Source organism: Rhamphochromis longiceps, linkage group LG6 (genome assembly GCF_057381845.1).
Source record: "Rhamphochromis longiceps isolate RC_006_pf linkage group LG6, R_longiceps_female_GT1.1, whole genome shotgun sequence".
In the NCBI taxonomy this organism is placed as follows: domain Eukaryota; kingdom Metazoa; phylum Chordata; class Actinopteri; order Cichliformes; family Cichlidae; genus Rhamphochromis; species Rhamphochromis longiceps.
The window spans coordinates 34,726,402-34,746,749 of record NC_140562.1 but is presented as its reverse complement, the minus strand read 5'-3'; the positions used below and the strand labels follow the sequence as shown (position 1 = coordinate 34,746,749).

Sequence of the window (20,348 nt, the reverse complement as noted above, 5' to 3'; positions counted from 1 at the left end):
GCGTAATCTTTTCCGATAAGATGGCGATAAGCCCGGAGAGCGGTGGCGTGTTTGTCAGGGATTGTGGATTAGCTCAACTTAGCTGCAGCAGTATTTGAAATGGAACATAAGAAATAATATTTTTTTTTAAATCTCAGTGGTCATTCAGACACTTCTCACTGCCGTGTATTTATAAGGGTTTGGATCTGTTTGTTGTGCACCTGTTAACATATTGCCAGACGTCCTCTTTAAGTGACCTTTGGTGTCCAGCAGTGGATTCTTTGGGTCCTGTGGGCTGCAGGATGGTGGATCTTTTACTGGTGTGTGTTGTAGTGCACTGCTGGTGGAGGTTATTAGTGAGTGTCATTGACTTTGGGGTGTGTGCTTGGTTTGCAGCATCGATTAGGTGGATGCTGCATGTCAAAATAACATCCACGTGAATTACCCAGAATATCAAACTGTAACAAGCTGATAAACGCTGCCCACTTTGCTCGGTGGTAGTTTGGTTGGTGCAGCTGACTGCTGTGCAGCTGTTTCCATTTTGAAGGGGCAGTTGTAGCAATAAGTGAAAATACAGCTGTGTTGGATTTCTGTTGTCTTGCTTTTTGTTCTTGCGTGTCTTCCTGTTCATTGGTGAATATGGTGGATTTTAGAGATGAACGGCTGTGCCCCCCCCGCTCCACTGTAACAGCAAACCAAATCTCCTGATTGACTCTCCCTGGTCAAGCAAAAGAAAACATTAATCCATCCCGCAAAGCCCAGCCCAGCTTAATTTCTCGAAATAAATCCCCTCAGGCATGTTTGCATGTCATCTACTGTAAATTCAATGCCGTGGTAGCCGGAGGGGTCTCTCATTTTGGTTTTGCTAAATGACACTTTTAGTCTGCAGGGGAAATGGTCAGGAAATTTGTTCCTGCTTATGCTCCTTTTAGATAGATGATCCAATGCCGCACATGTATTATGAGAAGGAGGGGGGTGTTGTTTATTTTTGTGTTGCGTAAGCCACCAGCCACCAGTAGAAGCTCACGTCTGTCTCCCTCTGTCCTCAGGTTAATGCCATTTCTTGTGCTGGAGGTGTGGACAACCTTATAGTGCTGGACCAGGAGAAGTACAAATCACGAGTGTTCGCCGTCGCCTCGGCGGGTGCTGTCAACATGGCTGGGCAATACAAGTGGAAAATCGGTGAGCTGGAGTTTGAGTCTCTGATGAGGATGCTGGATAATCTGGTAAGTGTATAAAGAAAAACCTAAACATCAAAAGTGAAAGTTTTGTCAGTTTACCACACAAACCCCCCCGAAAAAGACACAAAAAAGACCTAAATAAACACTTGCATAGTTTTAAAAAAGATATATATGACACAAAAAATGCATAATAATCATAAAATAAATCATTTTAATCTTTACTTGTTGTGGCTTTGTGAAATCAGGAGTGTAATCATTTGTTTTAGCAAAGTAACCCATCTTGGTTTCACTTAACATGAGTAAGATCCCTGCTTCAAAACCAGGAGTAGACACAAATCCCTGGTATCCAAGGGTATCCAGTGTGAAAGCACTCAGTTACTGATTTATAAAACGATAATAACAGGCCTATATGGATTTCATAAAAGTGTCACATCTGGTGTTTAACCACTATGGCACACATTTGGTCTGAGGTTCGTTTTAGTTCACCTTTCTGTTTGTTTCAGTCTTATTTCTGTTGCACTAATGATGGAGAACTATTCAGCTACTAGCTGTGGTGGCTAGTGTGGGTGAACAATACTGGAAAAGGGCGCCACCTACAGTAAACTAAACTTTTAACTTGCAATGCAAAGAAGCAGTGCTGATTCCAAAGCTCATCTTTGGAAAGAACAGCAAATGAAACTTAAAGGAAATGGAGGAGTGTTTTGTTAGTACAGTGATAACTTTAAAAATCTGGAGTGGTTCAGTCCCTGGAGATTTGCTGAATGTTCTTCCTTGTCTCAGATTCTCATGCCTTTTGTCCTCCTTGCATCTCTATCCGCGTGTGCTTCGCTCGCCTGCTTCACCCGACACTTTTCACCTTTCTCCATGCTTCCCTCCCACCTTTCTCTCCTCTTTTCCCCCTCTGCTTTCTCAATGAATCACTGCCTCCCAGACTGTTGCAACTTTGAATAGTTCATCTTTGTCTCCCTTGCTTTCCTACTCTCCCCCTTTACACACTTCATAAACGGCATTTGTGTCAGATAAATTCTTGGATTCAGGACAGGACCAAGGCACATTTGTAACAAAAAGGGAGAAAGTGGGAGAAAAATCGAGTAGTTATACTGTGTCTCGGCAAGCTGCCAGCTGTGAATATTTAGAAATGTCTGAATATAAAGCAGAATTTTGCAGGAGGAGATCACGCCAGCTCAGTTAGGTTGAAATGTCAGTATCGACTGAGATGTGGGGGCTGAGATGAAAAGGAAAGGGGGAAAGACAAAAGAACGGAACCTCGCTGTCAAGCCTGGTGTGGAAAACTGTCTGAAAACCAGCTGGACTAAAAGAGTGCACTGAGGGACGAGCGATGGGAATGTGAGAGAAAAAGATGGTTGGGAATAAAGTGGAGAGAGAGAGAGAGAGGAAAGGAAGAGGATGGAGGGAAAAGGGTGAGAGAAAAAGGGGGTCAGACAGGAAATGACTATCTAACGCTGTCCTCTGTGTTGCCAGAAAGCCTGCAGTCAAAGCACAGTCTTTCTTTTCCATGTGACTAACTATGAAACTGGCAGGCCAACCAGCATTACAGGAATCAATGCTTATTTCTGTCGTTCATGTACTAAAAACGAAACCGATTGAATGTTTATTATTTATAATGTCAGCTGTGAAATCAATGTCATGATACAAAACTTATTCTGGAGCAGTAGTCATGGATGATGTGGGGAGACTACTGTGACATATGACAAGGCCTATGTAAATGTATGGATCAGCACAAACCAGATAAAAGAAAGCAAACCCTACATGTGATCCTCTGCGACGCCTTTTAGGGCTACAGGACAGGCTATGCATACCGGCACCCCATCATCCGGGAGAAGCCGAGGCACAAGAGCGACGTCGAGATCCCCGCCACGGTTACAGCGTTCATGTTCGAAGAGGACGCGGATAGTGGTGCAACACGGCTGCCCTTCAAGTTTCTCCAGCAGCGGCAGCAGAGGGAGAAGACACGCTGGCTCAATTCACCCAACAGCTACACCAAGGTCAGCGTAGAAGGTGGAGAGGAGCGCTACAACAGCCGGACAACCACGGTGAGCAGTGTGGCTGGGAAAGTTGGTGTGTACATACCCACAGCTACTGTGGACTGCTGTGTTTTGGCTGGACTTGCATCCCAGTGCTAAGAACAAATGGTACTAGATCACCATCTAGTGGCTAAATTGTGAACTACAGGGGTTCAGCTGCATCATCATTATTATTTTTAATATTATTAATATTATTATTATATTTTTTGAAACAAAGTTTTCACTGGTCTTCTGTTAACAGTGGATGAAGGCAGATGACCCAGGAACCCCAATTCGTATCGAGGATCCCAATCAGTTTGTCCCTCTCAACACAGATCCCACTGAAGTGCTGGTGAAGAGGAACAAAGTAAGTAAAACTACCATTTTTAGCAGACGCTTGATGCTTTCAACGTGACGAAAATCTAAAGATGGAGTGACAGAAATTGTAGGATACACTTTACTATTTTGTGCTGGGTTCTGTTTAAAAGTGTGAGGATATTAACACTTAATTAATAATTAAATAAATCTCTATCATAGCCTCATATGTTTAAGGAGGGCATAACAGCCACAATGCTACTTTGAAGTATCAGGTTTTTTTGTTTTACTATTCTGAAAGCCAAATATGAGCATATCTACACCAGGGGGTAGCTAACTAGAGCCATGCTAAATAGTAATAGTATTAATTTTACTATAAAGGTAATAATGTTTCAATAAAGATTATCTAGAAATCACCAAACAAAGCAGAAAACAGTCGAAATCAATCATTCAGATTAACAGAGGTGAGGATTTACAGCAGCCAGTCCCCTAAATTTAACATTTATAGTATCAAAGTAGATTAGTTATAAAAATAATTTTAAAGAATCGCCTACTGTACAGTTGTTGTCAAGAGTGTCTCTTTCTACCATACTTTTATGTGTATAGTCTGGTCCCCATGTAATCATACTACTGTATAATTTGTAGTCAGTGCTTGTGAAGACGGCTACATTTGAACTGTCACTGCACTGGTTTTAGAGCATCTTACAAAATCAGTACAAATCTAGGCACTGAAACATCTGACTGTATCAGGCATGTTGTCCTGATTCCTGACAGAATGTTTGTGTTCACTTGTTTGGGTTATTAGAGTAAGTCACCGTGTGTTTCGTCCCGTTACAGATCAGAGAGCAGAACCGGCTTGATGTGATGTCATCAGGGCCGCGGTCTCAGCACCTTGCAGGCATCCCTGTCGATGAACCGCGAAAGGTGAGAATTTCCTCTTTCTCGCCTCTAAACCTCGTGTTCTGTGGAAACCGTCGTTTTTAGAGAGCAGAGCTTCAAAGAAGAAAGTATCTGGTGGTAAACTGTAGATGTGTAACATCTAATATCTGTTTTAACAAGACAGGTTTTCACAAAAAATGCATAAAGTTTAAGCAGTTAGATGCTGTGACTTAACAATAAATACTTTTAATTCCTCTTAAAGGGCACACCGGGGTACATGACAAACAGTTTTTGCAGGATATTCTTCAATTAACAGAAAGTCCTTACAGATATTTGAAGAAAATCCAGAATAGCTGGTGTTGATAATGCTATAAAAACAGTTGAGGTTTGCAGGACATCTTTATCTAACTTTAAGGAGAAACTTATAGGTGGGCTTAGTTGTTCTGGCTGATTAGAGATTTGCTTTTTTGTGATTATGATAGAGCTTTTCTGCATATTACAGGAGTTTCCTAATCTTAATGACTTAGTGAGAACATTAGAGGAGGAGGACTCTCCAAAACTATTAAAAAAAAAAACTTTATCCAAAATTGTTCAGACTGCCAGTTTAAGCCACTTTAATGACATCTCTTGAACACTAGGGGGAGACAAGTAAACACATTTATAACGGATGAAATGAAGCTCTTGACAGTTTCACTTTACTAGCAAGGATAGAATTGAATGTATAAATTAATGGAACAAGTGAAGTAAAAATGTCTCAACTAGAAGTTGTGGTGCTGATGGTTTCGTGGTTTAATGTTTTGTCTTGAAGGATCTGGTGCAGATAAACGTTCTGGTAAATACCAACGTACGTTTTCCTGTCTGTGGTTGTTTTTAGTTTTTTACTTTTTTTTTGTTCGTTTTATGATTTTTAACACTTCATCACTCGTTCTGATCAAAAACCACTGCATGTGTTTTGCTTTAAAATTGACAACTGTTTTCAATGTATTACTTGTTTGCTTTAAACGAAACTGCACTTATTCGTGAGAGTTGTTGAAGTGTGATGATTTGTTGGAGCACGAGTCTTTTTCTGACATTTTTAGGCAGAAAGCTTAGCAGAGATTTAAGCTCAAGTGCGTTGTGTGTGTGTGCACGAATGTGAGTAATAAAAACATCTTGCGTGGAGTTGATTAGATGTGGACTCTGTGATGTGGTTTTATCTTTACACGAGCTGCCTTAGTCATCCTCTAATGAATGATTGTCATCCTCAGACACAGTGGGTGTTTGTGCCATTTTTAAAAAACGTATTTTTCTTTTAAGTCGGTCAGTGCAGTCATGACTAAAGAGGCGGTGTTGTTTTCTCTGTGTGTGTGTGTGTGTGTGTGCATGTTTTTTTTTGGTACGTGTACCTTTGGTGTGTGCTTGTGTGTTAGTACATGGTTTGTTTTTTAAATTTCAGAGTGTGTGCCAGTGCCTCCTGATTATTTCTCTCTGTGTACGTGTGTCCCATCCTCACCCCTCTGCCTGTCTCCTCCCCAGCCATACGTGCCCACAGAGGAAGAGCAGATGGCTCCCCTGCCTCCCAACCCTTTCAGTGAGTTGTCAGAGAAGGCGCTGGAAGAGTATCGCAAGAACGTGGAGAGAAGGCAACTGGGCCTCAGCGGTACGGCACATACGCTCACGAATACACTTCTGTTAACAACCATCAAAGCTCACGCACACATGGCGAGATGAACTCGAACCCAGAGTTTTCTTTCCTGCTGCCAGCTGCAGACGACCTTACCAATCGGTGAAGGTTCATTAAACAACAAAATATTGAGCCGGGGCTTGAAACAAATTGGATCAATAATCAATATGCAAGATACAATTTGAGCGCGCACATCGGGAGATTAGTTTGAGCCAGCAAGAGGAATTGTCATCTGCTTAGCTGGGTGCTGGCGTCAGTTTACTCCGGTGCAGGAAACTGGTCCTTTTCTTTTAATTTATCACTTTATATCATGGTTTTGATACATTTATTTAAAGTAAATCTTCTTTTTTTTTTAAATGCTGGTCTATTAACCATCACAATCATCTTTAATAACCCTGAAGGAAAAACTAAGACCTCAAGAAATCTTGAATATGAATTTATCCGGTTCCGCTTGTATCTCTTGAGAGCTGAGTGAAATCAGTTTGTGTTGCCCCTGGATTAAAAGCTCATCGGCACCTAAAACTACTGTTGGTGTTTGAGTCATTAAAGGGGTTTTTTGCACGTTTTAAAAGACTTTAAACTGTGGAAAAAATAAGACACTAAGAGCCAGATATTCAAAAGTCCTTAAAATAAACAGCTGGAGCAGATTTCAACTTGAGCTTAAAACTAATCAGGATTTCTTAAAATTGGTTCTGCAATTACAAAGCCGTCCCCTTGGAGACTGATTAGTAAACAGCTCAACTTTCCTTTGTGCCCTCTCAGCAGTCTGGTGGTAACAAAAGATTTAAATGATCTCGGTCAACGCGTGCACAGACGCACATCTATATACCTATACGTCTATATCTATATGCAAGGTCTATGGCTGCTTTAAACTGTGTTAACCTTGTCAACACACACACAAATACACACACAAGTCAAGGCTAATCATATTAGCCTTCTGTCCTATTATCTTTCAGAGAGGCAGAGGAAAAATCAATAGCGAATCAATATCTGGGGGGCCTTCTGTCACACTGGAGCACAGTGAATGTGTATTTGTGTGTTGTGTATATTTGGGTAAGGCCATGTGTATGGATGGCTGCAAATGTTCTTCTGTGCATATGAAACATGGTGCGACTGTATGTGTGTAAGGGGCCAGTGTGACTAAGATGGCAGAGCGAACAGACAGCAGGTCTTCACACCCGCCACATGATCAGAGCCCGTTGCTATGACACTTTTGCCCCCATAGCCCCATGAATCCCCGGTGACCAATCTGGAGACAAGCTGGAGACCGTCTGGAAAGGCCTGATACACGCACACACACGTTTATAGGCTTAGCCTGCGATTAGTTGTGACATGCAGATTGTATATATTGATCATTTTTTAAAAAACAGATTGATTATAATGCGCATTATATAAGAGAACTGATCAAATTGAGCTATATGTGACATAGATATGTATGAACACATGTACAGATGCGTATTATGTGCTATATGTTTCACATGAGGTGACAAAGCTCATGCAAATGACTACACACACTGAGATCATCTCATCTGAGGCTCGCACGCATTTTTATCTGTGTATATACAGAACACCGAGTACTATCACTGCACAGATCAGGCTGTTATGCAAACACGTCCTATACGCTGTGCTTGTAGGAGTTGTGAATGATTGTGACGACTGCCAGCTCGATGTGTAAGCCCGAACGTACTAATGAATGTGTTAAAGTGATCAGGGAACGTCTTTCATTCAGACTAATTGGTGTTTAAAATAAAATTAAGCTACTGTAGCTAAGCTGCGTGGCAACACTATGTGCTCCTTATGGTTGGATAGAATTGTTTAAGAATCTAAAGTTCAAAGGGGACTCATTATGCTTGTTTCTTTATCTATTTTAAAGAAGAATATAAACTTTTCTCATAATCTCCTTATTCTATATAAGAGTGACTGAGATTTCTTTTCTTTCTTGCCCTAAACTAAATTTTTCTGTATTTAAATGTCTCACAATACAAATACTTCAGTCTATGTAAATGAGACATCTCATAAAGAAAGTTTAAACTTTGGTGGTCTAGCTAGCAGTGGACCACAAGTCACCATCAAGAGCGTTGTCTGTGTTAAGGTTTAGCAAAATGTTACAGTGTGTGCTCAGCCACCCACGCCCGGGGGCGGGTGGATTGATGGCACTCTGATAGCTGGGTGATCAGCAGACAAGGATTTTGTAAATTTTGTTGGAAAACAGCTGTGCATGCCCTGATTCTAACATGTGTGTGTGTTACCACTAATCTGTCAACCTCCCCACCCCACTCCCTCCGGACCCTTCATCCCAATTCCCTCCAACCTCTCATCCCACTCACCCCTGCTGTCTTCCCTCTACTTCCACCCCCTACACCCTGCCACAATCCTCTCATCCAACCCTCACAACCTCCCCCCACCTGGCCCCGTCCCTACCCTCCCTGCAGATGGCGAGCACGAGCTAACCTCTGACGATGGCTCCACTCTCTCTCAGTCTCTGTCTGTCACCCAGTCCCCGCAAAGCACTTCAGCTAAAGAAGGTATCACTCACTCACAGACTGAATTGTTTTTCAGAATGAGCTTCACTGTCTTGCTTTTTGACTTTAATGTCCGACGTGTGTTTGTGGACGAGCATGAGAGCGTAAATTTAACTGCAATAGACTAAATGCTTATTATACAGTGCCTGAACTAGCTCATGCTGTACTAACTAGTCTTTCATGTTAAAACGTGGTCATCTAATTCAATGAAACTGCAACAGTTTCACTACATTTAATACCTCTCTGGCTTTTTTTTTTTTTTTTTTTGGACAATTCAAATTTATATTGGGTTATGAAAATGTAGCATTGCCTGAAAGGTATGAATTCATATTTTATACACTTATTATTTTGCCATTGAGGGTCCAAAGGTTTGTTTGTTTTTTAGAGCAATGGGAGAAGCAATTTTTAAAGACTTGAAGTCTTGTAAACTTATCAAGCATTCAGGGATTTCTGTGATTTTGCAATTGGTTGCCAGAGAGTAGCTGCTTCAAGAAATGGCATCAATTTGTGGTTATATCAGCCCAGCACTTTTCTCTCATTTTATTGCTAAGATAAACGAACTCCCTCCTGATGAAAACTCATACTTCCATTTTCTGCTAGTTATCTGGGTCTGCTACGGTGTGAGTAGTGATGCCCAGACCCCCCTCTCACCAGACAGTCTTGGGGGGGTAAGCTGTCTACCATGTCCTGCCCAGAGGTCTCCTCCTTGTTGAACATGCCTGAAACACCTTGCCTAGAAGGCGTCCTGATCAGATGCCTGAGTCGCCTTTCCTTTTGATGTAGAGGAGCAGCATCTCTCCTCTGAGCTGCTCACCCCTATCTCTAATAGAGAGCCCAGACATTCAAAGAAGGCTCATTTTGCCAACAGTTAAATATTCGTTTGGTCACTACCTACAGCTTGTGGCCATAGATGAGAGTAGGAACATGGATCAGCCAATAAATTGAGAGCTTTGCCGACATGCTCTGCATCACTTCCTAATGAAAGATACAAGACGGTATTGATTTTCTTATTTGGCTCATTCAGTGTTTTTATCTAAACTTGAGGTTTTGTCGCAGTCTTACACGCATCATTATAAAGACTTATCAAGAGTGAATGTTCATTTGGTGTTAACATCACAGATCTGAGGGATTGGTAATGGGAAGTTTCACATCACTGGGTTTCTTGCCTGTTGCCGCCCTTTGAATGTATTTCGTCTGTTAACACGCAAGATTGACATTTGAAGCCATTTGGTGTGCCGCCAAGAAATGGCAGGATCATAGAGGTCTCTCTACAAGTTGTAAATAATGGCACTATGGGATTGGCTTCCTGTCCACTTCCTTCCAGGGCAAACACGCAAAACCACACAATAACAATTAACCAATAACGTCGCGTTCACTCAGGGGACCTATATTTTCTGACACTGTCACCATGAGGTCAGCCGTGGTGTACAGCAAGCCTTTTAGTCCAACCATCTGGTTTTTATGCAATGATGAAAATAACCTGAGAGGACACGTTTGGTGCGTAATATGAAACCAGCGCCCTGGATTGGTTAACCTGCATTTGCAGCACAGAGAACGGAGATGTGACGCTTCCCGGCATGTTACGTGAACACCGATTAAGGCAGTGTGTGCAGTGTGCTGTTCAAAGCTCCCATTTTGTTGGGTTGAAAGGAGGGCAGACTCTCTGGGCTATCAGGTCACTGGGGTTTTTACGCAGGGATATTACGAAATATGTAGAGCACGGGGACACTGTGTGATTAGTACATCCGACAACAGAGCCTCGCATTTGGCACAAGAGGACACAATGAGACACAATAAGAGATGAGACATATTCAGTGTGAGGAAAATATATTGATTTAATCAGTCATTCCTCCAATATGATAACATGAACATGCACCTCAGTGATGCTCCACCAGTAATAGTTATGAGTTTGTTCTTGGTGGACATCCACAAGCTGAAGATTCCTATTGGTGGAAAACGACTAGAAAAGAGCCAGTTTTAATGAACTCTGTTTAACTACCAGATAATAGCTTGTATGCCAAAATGCTAAACATGATCATGATGTAAAAAGCCAAAGAATATTTTATTTGAAAAGAGAATGCCTTGCAGCTCATAGATTTACCCTACATGTATCCCTTCCAAAGAACACTTAAATCCAGGGAGCTCTTCTTTGTCGTGGGAGAATTTATCACATCTTGCAGATGTTGTGCCCGATGTTTTCACCTCTAACTTGTGTCTGGCTAATTTCCCTTCCCGCAGAGAACCACACAGGACTGATGAACGGTAAAAACGACCACGGGGACGTGGACGAGGAGCTGTCAAAGCGCGTGAGCCAGCTGACCACCAGCGTCGAGAGCGTGGAGATCACCGTGCGCTCCGGGGAGAAAATCGAAGAGGCCCTGTCCCCCGAGAGCTCGCCCTCCAAGTCGCCCAACACCAAGAAGAAGAAGAAGTTCCGCACCCCATCCTTCCTGAAGAAAAACAAAAAGAAAGAGAAGACGGAGGCTTGAGAGCGAGCAGGCAGCAGGGGGCGAGGCAGACGGGGAGATCATCTGCATAGAAGAATGAGGGGCAAGCAAACCCCCGTTTTCTGTTTTAATAATGTCTGTTTTTATTTTGTTTTAAATGTCCTTTTATGTTTTTAATTTTATTTGTTTTTTAACAAAAGGTTTTATGTGCAAAAGGCAGAGGAAACGAATTAACAAAAATCTGTTTGTAATAAAAAAAGAGACGTTTTCTCCTTCTGCAAAAAGACAAGAAAGCTTAGGGGTTTGGGGCGGGCAAGTGAGGCCACAGATTAAAACTGCAACAGATGTGGGGTGGCTAGGGCTGGTAGTGGGGTGTCTGCACACCTGACCTCCTGTGCAGGGCTTTAACGGGGCTCCTTGAAAGTGTCATTGAAGGCCGGTTTAGATCCTGAGTTTTTGGCTACTCCTGTGATTATTCCCGGGTTGAAAAATGGAACGTGAAACCACGTTGTTTTTTTCTTGCTTCAAATAATTGGAATGCAGCCCGAGTGTTGTAAAACTGCACACGTTTAAAAGAAACGCTTTTTTTCCTCCCCTTCTAAGACCTTCCAGCCCTTTTACCTCCTCCTTCTTCTTCTTTTTTTTTTTTTTATATCCCGGTCACCTGACTCTGCATACGGAACAGCGAGACCACATAAAATTTCAAGTCACACTGGAAAACTGGTCTCAGAGGGAAAAAGAAAACAGCCACAGGGTTTGTGTTGATTTATTTACTGTGAGAGAGGCTCTCTCACGCTCTTCAGGCTACTGTAGGCACAGGCTTCTGACAAAAACCTTCTTTTCAGCTTGTTGTGGTTGAACTACAGATGAGTTTTAAGAGTAGAGACAGTGAGGCTGACAGTCTATCACAACTTTTATCTGAGAGAGAATATTTATGTAGCATTTTTTTTTTTCATCTTGTCCTTTTCATCTCAGTGTTTGTTGGTTTTTTGCCAAATTAATGGGAGGAAAAAACAATCTCATCTTAAGCAAGCATCTCTATTTCTAGTTTGTCATCTCATTTTTACTGAACACAAATTTGGTATTAGTTGACTGTTTTGTACTCATTTCTAAGCTTCTACAGAGAATACAGATGTTATGCATGATTTCTCTTTTTTTCCTGTTTTATTTTTTTTGCAGCAACTGAATTTATTTGGCTGTCTTCTGTAGTGATGCCTGATTTTTTTTTTTTTTTTTTTTTTTTTTTTTTCAAATTATATTCTAACCTTCAGAGTACACAAAGTTACTATATAACACAGATATATGAAAACTGGATATGTTGGCTATAGATTTTTTTTCTCGTTAGCTATATATTTTTTATTTCATGGTGCAGCACTTTTTGTGGTATATAACACATTTTAGTTGCAAGTGGTTTCACCAGTGAGGAGGATCGTGAAGTAATTTGGTAAAAGTCGTGCAAGTAGAAAGCGAGGCATGGTGTCGGGGAGCGGTCAGGACCCAGAAAGTGAGTTGAATGAAGACGGACAGAATAATCTTTCATTGGTGTCACACGTGAGAAAATATTACTGTGCTCAAGCAGCGTTTCTGCTAAACGCAGTCCCCAGCTGCGATGGGAAGCATGGGTCATGGAGAGTAGAGCGGTGACGTCTTTTTGTTTGGTGTGTTTGTGCGTGCGTGCGTGTGTTTTTAAGCCATATTGTAATTTTTTTCCTCCATTATTTTAATAAGACAAGGGTTGTGATTCTTATCTGCCTGCTCAGGCGTCATAGACCCTAATAAGAACTCTGTTAAATCACCCCAGTGACTGCATCGACACCCCTCAGGCACCTCAAAACTTTATTATTTTATTTTATATTTTTGCAGTGGCTACACTCACAGCAGCTACGCCTCCTTGCTTAATTTGCTGTTTTATTTCCTCCAAGAACTGGAACATCATTAGGAGGTCATAGGACATTTTATTTTTTTATGATTCCTTTCCGGGCCCGGTCATTATTTCAGCTTCTAAAGCCTCCCCTCCTGTAATTTCTCTTCTAAACACGATCCTGTTGTAACTGGCGGATGACCCACAGTTGAACTCAGCAAAGCCAAAGTGTGATGGGTTGCTGCATATCCTCCCCCCTGCAGTTTAACCAGATGTACCAATATCCCAGCTAGCAATGTGAAGTATTGGATTTGGAGGGAGTGCGGGAGGGTTTAGGGGCACATCTTTAGCCGTGTTAAACGATAGCTTTTGGCTCCGGGCGAAGAACTGAGGTCACACAACTGAAAGATGGAGAAAGAGAGGAAATGGAAGTGCTTATCTGTGTGTAGTAGACAGGAGCAGGGGAAAAGGACAACCTGATACTAACACACCATATTTTCACCACTCAGATGTTGTTTTTTTGGTTTTCTTTGATACATCGCTCCTCCAGGAAATCTTTTTTCATCCTCCATTTGTATCGCAGTACGGTTTTTTTTTCTTTTCTTTTCTTTTTTTTTTAAGTTTGCAGAATGCATTAGGTGGTGTTTTTTTTTTTTTTTTTTTTTTTATTAACTTTTTTTCTTTTTTAGCAAAATTGCTTCCAGATGAACTGAATTTGCATCACATCCTTTTTATTTTCTCATCTGTTTTTGACTGTTTGCACCTTGCTTTGCTAATGTCTCACCCTCTTTTTTTTTCTTTTTTTTTTTTTCTGTTCAACACAAAAAAACAAACCAAAAAAAAGTAAACAAACAAAAAGAACGAGTTTTGCTTTGGCATGCCAGAATGAGCCAAGCTACTTTGTGACCTGTGAAAATCCTATATAAATGGTTATCTAATGGAGTTGCTTTTAGATGTATTGCTAATCTGTGTAAATTCACAAATAAAACTGTATTTTAAGAACCCGATGCTCATTTTTTTTTCATGTTTGTGCTTCACAGTCCATATCATTCTTCAGCTTTAGTTTGACATAATCCATACACAATCATTTTACTTTAACATTTCCATGAACGGAGTAGTTTTATAAGCTTAATGCTGCATTTTCATGAGGTTTCAGTATTGTAGAACAGCCTCATGGAAGAGAAAGACCTGTGCTGACATACAGGACGCTTTGTTGAGTGAGCATGGGTGGGGTGGTGGTGGGTGGGGGGACTCTGGTGCCTTTATCTTTAATCAAGGAGTGAATTAATATGAATGTATACGTATGTGTGTTTATAGTTCAAACTGAAAAATATGGCACTGATTAAATGTGAAAATCATCAACAGACCCAAGAACTCTGGAAGGACAGAAGTCATGATGAGAGTAAACATATGCATTGAGTCATGATCCCATGGCTATATAAAGCAGCACTTTGTAAGGTTTGTGTATAAGGAAATCTTTCCGTGACAAGTTATTGTTGTGCTATGAATAATCCTTGTCATTATTTTCACACGTGAAGTCTTATTACAGCGGATTTTTAAGGCCGTTGTTCCCAACCTAAGGGCGAGGTGATCTGTAAGTCACATGAGTGACGACAAGTCATTTTATTTGAACTGTTGTAATATTTTCCTCAAACTGGTCAATAACCATAACTATGCATCCTTATAAATGCATCACACTGTCCAAATGCTTTTCCCTATAAAGACGTTATTTGATGACCCGCTCTGTGGCCTTAATGAGTTTTGACCTTTTAGAATAAAAATGTTGTCTTTAGTCTGCCATTAAAATAGTTTCCAGATTTTTCCAAAGGTAGCAGCAAAGGCAGAGACCACCCTCACTAACTTCTGATGCAAACCCAATCACCAGAAACTGCTTAGTTCAGAAAAGGATTTGAAGGGCTTACTCCTAGCAGGCTTTCAAGGGGTAAAGAGTTAAAAATAGCTTTATTATTCCAAACACTCCTTCCCTTTGAAATAAAAAAAATGAAGTACCTACAATTCAAGTCAATACTGGTCGAGGCTTTAGTGCAGCCCTAGCCCTTCTCAATGTAAAAAACTGTAGTAATCACAACCCTACCACACAAATCCAGTAGTAGTAGTATACTCTGAGTCTGAATAATAAAGCCATTTTAAACCTGGATTCTGACTCATAGCCAGCAGTGGGCGAGTGCTTGCAGAAAGAAATCCACTTGCATAGAAGAAGATGCAAGTAGACTTCTCACTTAATATCTCAGTAACTCTCCCCTTTTATTGTCTGTTATTTAATAAAGTATAGTGTTCATATTGTAAACTACTTTTAGAATAAAATAAACAATGAAATAGGGTCTAATTTGGTGAAGGCCTACACTGTGATTAACAAGCCCTCAGACCCTCAGTAAGATTGGTCATGATGTGTAGGAGTGGGTGATGTAATGTGGCTACAGCCATCCTTTATATACAGGCTATAGCCTTTTTTTACATGTGACCTCAGTTTGGGAGATTTACTAGAGTTTTTCTTTCATATGTATCACGCAGCATGAGATAATTTGTATCAGCTGCATTATCACTTCTGGGCATGCTCAGTTTAGGTGACAGAGTTGCCCAAGTAGTGTGTGTGTGGGAGGGAGGCACAGGGCACGTTTCCAAACAAATTCCCTTCCCTATTCTAATAATTGTGCAGTTTTAGATTTGAACTGGCATGTTTAAAAAAAGAAAATGATTTAATGTCTGATCCTGCTGTTTGTAACTTGTGTGTCGTCATACACATCTTTAGATATTATCTACAACAGTTCAGAGCTGCTCTAAATTTTTTGGCACTGGCTTATGATTGGGAGTAATATATGACATCATGGATATATCTCCATAGTGTAGTGGTTTGGACTAACAAAGTCAAAGGTTGCTGGTTCAGTTCCACTCAGAGACACTAATTCGCATCTGATGCTGTTGCAAAAATCTCACCCTTGTCCTATATCCTATAAACTGACTTAAACGTCTTTAAATGTGTTCCTCTTCATGAAGTTAAAAAGGTTGGGAACCACAGCTTTAAAACGTGTTCTGTGTTGTATCACTTCCAGTGTATGTATCTTTATGAGTTTTTCTTTTGTTTAGGATGATTTGTTTTGTCTTGCAAAACCTCATTTTACTGTCTGAAAGTTTTCCTGACACTTAAAGCCCAACTGGACCGTACCACGGCAAAAAGCCCGTCTCGCGTCGGAGCTAATCAGTCACTGCACGGCATGGACTGTCAAAACCAATTTGAAGGTGTGTGCACATGAGCAGCCACTGTGCCTTGATTGCATTTATATTTCAAGATGCAAACCAAAATATGCAAAACTAGCATCACAATAGTGTGTGCTAACTTCCCCGAAGGATGTCTCTCGCAGATTTTTTAGAGTCTGCACATCTTTACGTAGACTTGGCAGCACTTTTTCCTCTTCACCCCCAAAATGTCCTTACTGCTTTTTTTAAAAATGTCTTATTTACATTTACTTTCCTGCAACCTCAGATGTTTTCCCCAAATTGAGGGAAATGTATAATTTTGATGCTAAGCTGCTATAGATTGTCCACCCTGGGCTGCCCCTCACTTATTATGATGTCTACAACTATTCTGCTTTTCAGCACTTTGCTGGGTTTATATCAGCAACGTGAACTTCTCTGGGGAAAACATTACTTAAAAAAATATACACTTGTGATCAGTGCTGGTTTACAGTTGTATGTTTGAGCCAGGTCGTTCAGTTTGGCACTTTAATGAATGTTTGAATGTTTCAAAAGAAAATCAGTTTAATGTGAATTTAGTGATGGAGAACTTTGAATGAAAATTGTTGTGTTATTCCAAGCAGGCTAACTCCAAAACTAAGACTCATCGTGAACTGAATCTTTGCATCCAGAGAAACCCGACAAAAGACACCAGTACGGGAGTGAGTTTGGTGTATGACGAGAGTGAGACGAGGGAAACCGGATGAGCCGTAATTTCTTTTATCTCACGTCTTCTGTCTGTTATCATTTATATTTTACATGTTGCTGGCTTCCATAGAGAGCATTTAAAACCAGTGTAACCCTGTCTTGGCGTCAGTGAATGTGAAACCAGTATACAGCACTTTATCTGGCAACGTTCCTGTTGTGAACAATAAATCTGTACGAGCGATCCCGTGACACTGCGTGTTTTTGTGTGTCTCGTGGTGAAGATGACACCATCTAGTTGCTCCAGAGTGAGGTAATTGTTTGTTCTTTACTTCTACTGAAAACCAGTGTGAGTGATAAAACCATTGAAATTTTTTCCAGAAAAATAGTCATGCATCTAATTTAACTCGTGACGCTAAGTAGAACATGTATGCCTTTTCCCTGTAATGGAGAATATATTCTCTGAATTTCATTGAATATTGACTTTTCTTTCAACACAACATTATAAATGGTGTTTGTTAAGAAAATGGGGTAAAACTGATTACAGTGATGTAGAAAACTGACTATGATGTGTTATTCTAGGAGACTCTGCGCCGGCACAGCGTGAGCTCAGAGGAGAGGAGGTGTTTAACGGTTTATTTTTTCTTAAAGGAATTTCCACTGACACGGTTGAGTTTAAAGCCAAAATGAAAACAATCTATAAATATGACTCCTCTAATAAATCAAATAAGGGCCCTATCAACAACTTACTCAAATAACAGGAAAGGACAGGGGAACATAAACATAAACACCCTGCAACAAACAAAGGAAAAGGACTGAACAAGTCTGATCCAGGCTCTTTTTTTAGTTTGTCATCTGAATGAGAAGAGCCTCGTTCCCTCTGCCTCACTTCCCACTGCTGTAGTTTCAATAATTAAATGTTTTAATTCAATTTCAAATAATCAGTTATCCTTTTAAATTTGTAAACCAGCACACACTCATACATTATACACAGACCCATCCTGCTACATCATGTTCAACACTGTTAAAGAGGTGAAGAGGGCTTCCCCTCTCCTCTCCAGACTGCATCCTGCTGTGAGTGTCAAAACAATGAGACTACTTGCGTCCAGATGGATGCTCTGCTAGGGGAGTGTGGTAACCATGATAGGCCTTTTTTTGGGAGCACAGCCCATCCCATATGCACTGACAAACACACATGCACACACAAGCACCCACCCCACCACAATATACCTAGCTAGACACCCTACCACTCCAAGCTTCACAGTGACGACAGACTGCAGTAGTACCCAGATGCCACTGGGATGAATTAGTGACTGATAAACAACATAAGGGGTCAGTTAGGGCTGAGTGCAAATGCACACCCCTTGGGACCACCCACCCACACAGAGCCACACAGCTTTTGCAAACTGGTGTTAGATTTTCTCATGCAAGATACCTCTTGTATGCAACAAATTGTGACAATTTTAACTTTCTGACAAACCATTAAAAAAATCACAATTTCTTATTTTGCAGTTTTTTCTTAATACGAATGCTCCATATGTGCATTAAATGACTGTCTTTAGCAGGGTGGCCCAAATTGGAATTAAATGACACGTTTTTTTGGAAACACAGTAAGAAGAAAAGACCAATTTCTCACTCTTCGGTATAATGATTTCATTATATTTACTTGTAGTTATCATAGATGACTAGTTGGTCTTGCTGAATTCTTCCTCATCTTCTTGGAGGATACATAATGAAATCTGGTTCTTTTTTAGTACGTAAGCAGGTAAAGTCTGTTCTCTCACATTAAATGTCATTGTTATAGTTTTATATCCATAATTATGACTCTACTTGAGTGAAGGTGAGACAAATGTTGTCACGTTTGTGATACTTTGCATGCATCCTCCAAGGAGAGGTCTTGAAAACAGTACAATAACAACAGCAGGTGCGGCCGTCCCCATCCTAGTCTTCAAGTAAATCTGGCCCAATTCCAGTCTAGCCCCCACCCCCCTCTTTTTTTGCTTGTGGAGGCCACACGAGAATGCTGAGAACTTCACATGAAATGCAGACCATTTAACCTTAACTGCAAGTGTGTTATAAAGTCCTCTAACACTAGGTCTTTGCCAGTAAAGCCTCACTAATCACAGTTTGTAAGGGTGTAGTAACTGTTTCATGTTGAAACCTCTTGTCCTTCCAGATACGAGGTTTGCGTGTCAAACAGTTTTGCTTTGGAAATAAACACTGTGTAATGGCTTTCAGGAACTTGAAAGAACAAGAAAGAAACAAAGAAACAAGTAGAATATCTCATGAAACACTTTCTGTTTTGTCAGTGACTGGAATTGGAACTTCCTCCTTCTGTTCATGTAAGTAGAAAGAGGCCATCCCAAAACTTATTATTAAATTTATACCCTAAGCCAGAGCTTCCCAAAGTGTGGGGGGTCATTGCAGGGGGGCCCGGTATGAAAAGGGAAAAACTGCTAGCACGGGGCTCCCGCACAAACGCAAAGCAGGAGATGAAGCATAGCTGAATATGTTTCCAAACCAACTTCATTCTAAGCCAAAGACTCGAAAATATGGTGAAGCATATCTTCCCTTTGGCTTCACCTGCACAAGTGCCGAGGTAGGTCTCCCTGACAGAATTGGTTTTCCCTGCGTCGTGAGCAGCGCTGGGCTCTCCAAATCACGGACAAACAGTATCCCCCATTCTTGATTTTTAGTTCAGTTCAGTTAATTTTTTATTTCAAACATTTCAAACATGTGCCTTCACAATCATTACAAAATATCATTCCATTATTTGTTTGAAAAGGAGTAGGCAGAAGTATATACTATATACTTATTTGTCCCTACCCCCTCAAGTTTAACACTTCTTGTAATGACTAACTACTCCTGACATGTTGGAGATGTTAGCTCTTTATACAGTAAAGTTACAGCGGGATACAAATAACATCAGGCTGATCCTGCCACAATTTGTTCCCCCTGTCTAAATCACAGACAAACAGTATCCCACAGCAGTTTATGTTTTTAAACCCATTTTGCACAGAGAGGCGTTTTTCTTGTAAAACAAAGGGGCCCTAGCAAAAAAAGTTTGGGAACCAATGCCCTAAGCCTTAACTCAAAGACCCGTCGTTAACACCAAGTGTGTGCACAGCCTCTCAGTGAGTGGGATTGTTAGGGGACATATATTCCACGCCCAGACGTACATCTTGGCTGTTTGCTGGGATCACAAAATTTATCTCACTCAGATGCAAGGGATCCATAGCATACTCACAGATATAAAAAGTACAACACTCGCTCTAAATTATAGCTTGCAGTTGCTAAACTTAACTCAACTCAAATGACAATACTCCAGGAAATCACTACAAATGTTTGAGATATAGTCTGGGACACAACCTCCACCCAAAACCACAAATTGGTGTGTTTACATTTGGTCTTCTTGAACAAACAAGATATAATGTGTTCATAGTGAGATAAAGAAAGCCGGTAGGCTGAGTTTGTTTTCCTCTCTTTCCAGACTTTTTTTTCCCCCAAGATAAGCTAAGAAGCTACTGGCTACACTTTCATATTGATGAATGTGGTGGTGGTGACAACATTACCATCAATC

The 20,348-nt window shown here is 40.8% G+C and overlaps 1 protein-coding gene across 9 annotated transcripts in view; it reads left to right on the top strand.

Moving 5' to 3' along the window:
* The window catches only part of add3a (adducin 3 (gamma) a), a 105,332-nt gene extending 93,058 nt beyond the window's left edge, over window positions 1–12,274 (top strand). For 5 of the 9 annotated variants that reach the window (XM_085410373.1, XM_085410371.1, XM_085410370.1 and 2 more), the window contains 8 exons: window positions 1,029–1,205; window positions 2,957–3,214; window positions 3,447–3,551; window positions 4,337–4,423; window positions 5,187–5,222; window positions 5,894–6,017; window positions 8,474–8,566; window positions 10,802–12,274. In XM_085410373.1, the coding sequence (XP_085266499.1) occupies window positions 1,029–1,205; window positions 2,957–3,214; window positions 3,447–3,551; window positions 4,337–4,423; window positions 5,187–5,222; window positions 5,894–6,017; window positions 8,474–8,566; window positions 10,802–11,052 (1,131 nt within the window). In that variant the 3' untranslated portion in view covers window positions 11,053–12,274. The remainder of the gene's footprint in view (window positions 1–1,028; window positions 1,206–2,956; window positions 3,215–3,446; window positions 3,552–4,336; window positions 4,424–5,186; window positions 5,223–5,893; window positions 6,018–8,473; window positions 8,567–10,801) is intronic. The other 4 variants (XM_085410375.1, XM_085410377.1, XM_085410376.1 and 1 more) reach the window with 4 other exon arrangements.
* The last annotated feature ends 8,074 nt before the right edge of the window (window positions 12,275–20,348 follow it).